The 6,405-nt window shown below is 40.8% G+C and overlaps 2 protein-coding genes across 2 annotated transcripts; both read right to left on the bottom strand.

Annotated features, from left to right (window-relative positions):
- Positions 1-1,988: 1,988 nt before the first annotated feature.
- Positions 1,989-4,194, bottom strand: LOC9312888. The gene is made up of 2 exons (XM_021025445.1): positions 3,687-4,194; positions 1,989-3,593 (listed from the first exon to the last, which is right to left on the bottom strand). The coding sequence occupies exons 1-2, from the start codon at positions 3,888-3,890 to the stop codon at positions 3,345-3,347; spliced, it is 453 nt and encodes a 150-aa protein (XP_020881104.1). The 5' UTR covers positions 3,891-4,194; the 3' UTR covers positions 1,989-3,344.
- An 812-nt stretch (positions 4,195-5,006) lies between these two features.
- LOC9311194 lies at positions 5,007-6,219 on the bottom strand. Its single transcript, XM_002875080.2, has 2 exons — positions 6,055-6,219; positions 5,007-5,957 (listed from the first exon to the last, which is right to left on the bottom strand). Exons 1-2 carry the CDS (start codon positions 6,217-6,219, stop codon positions 5,007-5,009), a joined length of 1,116 nt encoding a protein of 371 aa, XP_002875126.2.
- Positions 6,220-6,405: the final 186 nt, after the last annotated feature.

Here is a 6,405-nt window from a genome sequence, read left to right as displayed (position 1 = left end):
AATGTCTACAGCTTATCACCCTCAAAGTGATGGTCAAACGGAAGTCGTGAACCGCTGTTTGGAGACTTATTTAAGGTGCATGTGCAGTGATAGACCTCATCTCTGGAGTAATTGGTTGGCCCTTGCAGAATTCTGGTACAACACTAATTTTCACACCTCTACCCACATGACTCCTTTTGAAGCAGTTTATGGTCAGGCTCCTCCCATTCATCTTCCATACCTACCAGGCGAATCTAAAGTTGCAGTGGTTGCTCGGAGTTTGGAAGAGCGTGAGCAGATGATCCTTATTCTCAAGTTTCATTTGTTGAGGGCGCAACATCGTATGAAGCAGGCTGCAGATCTACATCGGTCAGAAAGGAGTTTTGATATTGGTGATTCAGTTTTCCTCAAGCTCCAACCCTACAGACAAGGTTCTGTGGTCATGCGTCCCAATCAGAAACTGGCTCCAAAATATTATGGACCATATAAAGTGATAGATCGGTGTGGTAAGGTCGCTTACAAGCTACTGCTTCCAACAGGTTCTCTTATTCACCCTGTTTTTCACGTCTCTCAACTCAAAGCAGTAGTAGGTAATGTGCACACATCATCTCAGCTACCATCCATTGTCTCCGATGTACTACTCAAAGAACCAGTGGCTATCTTGGATCGCAAAATGGTTAAGAGACAGGGACGGGCAGCTACAATGGTTTTGGTTCATTGGACTAATGAAACAGAGGAGGAAGCAACGTGGGAGTTCCTCTTTGACTTGCAGAAGAAGTTTCCAGCCTTTGAACCTTGTGGTCAAGGTTCTTCGAACAGGGGAGCTTTGATATAGCTTTCTAGAAGGTCAACAACACACGTGTGAAGTCGGAGGGCACGTGCGGAGTGGTGAGCTGGAGGCTAAAAGATTCTCTGTGACGGAAGTCGTTGCTAACGACGTTACTTTTACACATTATATGAGCGAATGTTAGCTCACAGTTTTTCTTATGCAAATCTTATTTCCTCTGTAATACTCTAGAAGTTTCTGGGTTATTCCTCATCGTTTTGCCGGATTTCCTTCACGGGATCTTGCAGGTGAGAAGTGGTGCCGCGTTCTTCATGAACGTTGTAATCCATTTATCGTTTTAATAAATCGAAGGTTCTTTAAATCGCTTACTCTGTTTTACGTTATCACACGGGCGGCACCGTGATTCTGTCCAGCGGCGACCATGATATATAGCACCATGAACATTACTGCAAAGATCACCCAGGTGAAAGCGTTTGGACCACCACCCCTTTGACGAACCGGTTTGGATTTATTGGACGATGAGCCACAGAGAAAAAACCACGGTAAGTCCCAAAACAGGAACCGTAACAACTTCTTAATCATCTCTTTCATCTTTTTGCTTTGATTCAGAGTGAGAGTTTTTCAATTGTTCGTTATTGTGTATATATAGTTGGTTGTGAATGTGGGAAAAAAGAAACACAATTATAGGGTTTACACGATATTGTATATTTAGGTAATTAACATTTTGACATGCATGCATAAATTATAAAAAATTGGAAATAGAATTTATAGTTTTCCAAAACAATATTTACATTGGTAAAAATTCCCAAAACGTTGCTTCTTTGCACTTTTTTATATATATTTCTATTTCCGTGTTGTTCTTTTTGCTCCCGATTTTTTTTTTCTTTTCTTCACCATTTCAAATTAATTTGTTCTTTCATTGATTCTGTAGCGCTATATTACCCAATTCTGCATAACTTTTATAATCCGTCTACGTTAGGACCCGCATTTATGTGCGTATTTTTGTCATAGTGATTTTCATATTTTTAAAGAAGTATAATAATCAACCTTGAGAGTTGAGAGTATGGAAATTGATACGAGAACTAAAATATCCTTAATAAACTCATACTGTACAGTACAACCAAAAAAATCAGGAAGACAAAAACGAAAGGCCCTATCAATTAGAGATAAAATAAATGAAGCAACTAGGAATTAATTTAAAACAAGGTATAGTATACTCGTATTTCTATATAAGAAATCTCAAATTAATGCACAAAAAGAACGAGTACCATAATTCAGAGAAAACAGTGACGAAGATCAAGAGAATAATAATGAGGTACAAAACTGGAATACGTTGAATCTGAAGGATAGGAAATCAAATCCTAGAAGAAAGAGGGGAAAATTTCGGCATCCTTCTATTTTTTTGGTTAACCGATAACCGAACTAACCGACCCGAAAAACCGAAGTCGTAGAAACTAACGATGGTGGAGGACGGAGACGCCACATGGGCTTAATGAAACACCAGCAGGTATTGTCTTTGTCCTCTTCCTTCACCACCCCCTACTCCTCTTCCTCCACCACGACTAGCTCCTCTTCCCCGTCTATGAGTTGCTCCCTTCTATACCTTGTACACACTAGTTGAGGGTTGTGGCACGTTTGATGAAACAAAAGTTAATTGTCATCCTATCTGAAGACAATCGTAACAACCACAAAATCGTCTCTGCCCATTTTTGATCCAACTCAGAAGCCTATGAAGTCCTTGCTACTGCTGTTGCATCAGTACTTTCAGTTTGACTATCATTTCCATTATCTTCAGCTATAGGCCCAGAAAGTAATCTTGATATACCAATCCCTTTGGTAGACTGAAATTTCATCAAATCCAACATCAAAGGAATAATACTGCCTGCAACTTCTCAGCCTTTTCCTTCCAACAGTGCCCACACATAAGAACCGTTTGTTCAAGCACATGTTTAACACAATGTTTTTCCCTTTGAATTCCACAAATCGTTATAAGGTCATCCTTCAACTGAGGTGTTGTATATATTAGCAGATCTAACCACACAATGTAGACCTTGCAAATTTGAAGTCTTGCACAAACTGAAACATAACATCAGTATCTTTACTCTCAATTGCAGGCTTGTAAACAACATCCAATTCATATGAATGATTTGTTTTGAGGTCAAAAACTGCTCCTAGTTGCTTAGATTTCCACTTGTGCCTCATGTGGGGATTTCAAATCACCAAAAATAAGCTGTCTCAGGCCCTTGGGATCCTATCTCAACCTCAATTTACATAGAAACCTTAACATAAGCGTCTGTCTCATCCTTCTCCAATACTTAAAAGTTGTTCCCTTATCATTTGAAGCATACTTTAGCACTAGAACAATAACTAATGTACTTATTGTCCATTCGGGCAATGAGTTGATGTTTGAACTTGAATTTCCAATCCTTAGGATAGTCCCGCCATTTCTTTTTACTTGTTATGCCTAGAGAGATGTGATCAAACAGTTGGTGTGCAATGTGTTTAGCGATGACACTTGTCAATTGCTGATACAATCAAGACATGTGTTCTCTGCCCTAACACTGATAACAAAGAACTCCTAGCTACCAAAATTCTCTGCAATTACAGCCATCTCCCTGCTAGATTGCTTGTCCTGAAGCAATTCCTTTTGTTGGCTCAGTTCTGTCACCAAGATCGAATCCTTGCTCTGCCTTGATTCTGCTTTTTGAATTGATTGCATCGGAGTCTTTCTTCTTACATGCTTCAATTTTTTCTCATGAACAACATATTTCTCGCTTGGAATCGTTTCTTTCTTCAGAATCGCTTCTTGTGGAAATCGACCCTTGACCTGTGCAAATTGAGCTATCAACCGTCTCTTAAACTTATGTCAATCCTGTAACCAGTCATCACTACGGCAAGGTTCCATAGGAGAGGTCGATACCTGATTTCGATGATTCAAGCGTGATTCTCCCATCGATTGGTTCGATGCAGCTAGTGGAAATGATTGAACCAAGAACTCCAGTTTCGATCGAGGAGAAACGATCGTCCACTCTATGTTTATTTCCCCTTCGATGACCTTCTTCAAACTCTGATCCATGGAATGCAATTCTCGATCCAGTGAATCCAATCGTCTATATATCTCCATGAATGTACTGCTTCGTTTTCCTGCATTTCTTGTTGCTGAATCCACACTGCATCGATCTGAACGACGTACAGTTGATATAGTTTTGAACTCTAGAACATCCTTTATTGAATTGCATTCTTGTGACTCTTCTCCAATCGAAGAATTTAGGGTTTTTTTTTGCTGGGAACATTTGTTTTTAGTTTCAATTTCGGGTTACGATTTTTCGGTTCAATCAATTTTGGGGAAGGTGTAATATTGGTCAAGGGATTAAATAAAAAAACATTATGAAACTGTTAACAGTCGCTGCAAAAAAAAAAATACTCCCTCTGTTTTACAAAGAGTGTTATTTTAGAGTTTTGCACACAGATTAAGAAAACATTAAATTTTTTATTTTTTCTAAACAAAAACATCATTAACTATATACCTAAACATAATCTGCCCAATAGTAAAACAATATGCAGAATACTAATAGTCATAAAACATAAAAAATCATTAAATTTTGCATTGAAAACCTAAAACGACACTCTTTATGAAACGGAGGGAGTAATAAATATGTCAGATTTAAGACAACAGCCTGTTTCCCTCGTGTTAAGTTGTTCATTCTTTTTTTTTTCATCTAGAAATCCTTTTAAGGTATTTATGTGGAATTTTCTCTGATACTATAAAATAATAAAAGGTGGGAAATAAACAGCAAAAAAAAAAATAATATCTTAAACAGAAAACCAAACCGAAATTTATTTATAAACCATTTGTTTTATCTGTAAATCAAAACGAAATAGTTAAACCAAAAACCAAGATGTAGTTTTAATAATAATACGTCAGAGTCGCATTTGCCATAATTAATGACATTGTAACTACCTCCGACTGGGAAACACTCAAAGCTCAGGCTCAGAGTGGTTCATTGAATTTACAAATGAAAGCACGAACGGACGAACAGAATAAAAAATCACAGAGAAAACAGAGAAGAAACAATGGCTGACACCGGCGAACCCATCGCCTTCCGCCGTTTAGTGGCTTTCCATGCCGCTCAGGTCTATTACACGGCCGCTACTTCATTCTTGTTCACGTTCTTCATCCTTCCCGAACTTGGTGCTTTTGTCTCTAATCTATTTTGGGATGTCTTCGTCGAAAAAAGACTTAGGGTTCTTGCTTCGATAGTCTGTTTAGCGGTTCTGGTGCACTACCTGTTTCGCAACGACGAAGACTACATGGAGCTTGCAGATCAGGCATTCCCTGTTTATCCGCCGGTAGATCTGACATTTCCGCCACCAGATCTTCAGTGGTATCCTCAGTCGTATCAACTTTACCGGAGTTTCTGTCAACCTTCATCTCCGCCTGTGGCAACCGAGTCGTTTCAGTTTCATCGGAATTTCTCTCCATCTTCATCTCCGCCTGTGGAAACAGAGTCGAATCAGTTTCACCGGAATTTCTCTCCATCTTCATCTCCGCTTGTGGAAACAGAGTCGTTTCAGATTCACCGGAATTTCTCTCCACCGTCATATCCGCCTGTGGCAACAGAGTCGTATCAGCTTCACCAAAATTTCTCTCCACCGTCCTCTCCGCCTGTGGCAACAGAGTCGTTTCAGTTTCACCGGAATTTCTCTCCACAGTCATCTCCGCCTGTGGAAACAGAGTCATTTCAGATTCACCGGAATTTCTCTCCACCGTCATATCCGCTTGTGGCAACAGAGTCGTATCAGCTTCACCAAAATTTCTCTCCACCGTCCTCTCCGCCTGTGGCAACAGAGTCGTTTCAGTTTCACCGGAATTTCTCTCCACAGTCATCTCCGCCTGTGGCAACAGAGTCGTATCAGTTTCATCAGACTTTCTCTCCACCGTCCTCTCCGCCTGTGGAGCAAACAGAGTCGTATCAGTTTCACCAGACTTTCTCTCCACCGTCCTCTCCGCCTGTGGAGCAAACAGAGTCGTATCAGTTTCACCGTACTTTCTCTCCACCGTCCTCCCCGCCTGTGGAGCAAACATAGTCGAATCAGTTTCACCGGACTTTCTCTCCACCGTCCTCTCCGCCTGTGGAGCAAACAGAGTCGTATCAGTTTCACCGGACTTTCTCTCCACCGTCCTCTCCGCCTGTGGAGCATACAGAGTCGTATCAGCTTCACCGGACTTTCACTCCACCCTCCTCTCCGCCTGTGGAGCATACAGAGTCGGATCAGCTTCACCGGACTTTCTCTCCACCCTCCTCTCCGCCTGTGGCAACAGAGTCGTACCCACCTTCCTCTCCATGTTCCGATCTGCTTTCATCTCCACTATCAATGTCTTCATGTCCGCCTTCTACACCGCCACCGCCACCGCCACCTCCATTCAACATGAAACCATGGAAATTCTTCATTCAAGGTGATTATGCGAGGATGGCTAGTTGTGTTAGTTTGAGCTCGGACGATTCTGACGTCGATGCTAAGGCCGAGAAGTTCATTAGTGAGTTCAGAAGTCGACTCAGGTATGACTAAAGGAAAACACGAAAATTGATAGAGATGATTGATTTGTATTATTCTTGCATATCTTAGTAGTTTCTCTT

The sequence above is a fragment of the Arabidopsis lyrata genome (assembly GCF_000004255.2).
Source record: "Arabidopsis lyrata subsp. lyrata unplaced genomic scaffold ARALYscaffold_5, whole genome shotgun sequence".
NCBI classification, from domain to species: domain Eukaryota; kingdom Viridiplantae; phylum Streptophyta; class Magnoliopsida; order Brassicales; family Brassicaceae; genus Arabidopsis; species Arabidopsis lyrata.
Note: the sequence above shows the minus strand (reverse complement) of the source record. Positions and strands in the feature narration are given on the sequence as shown.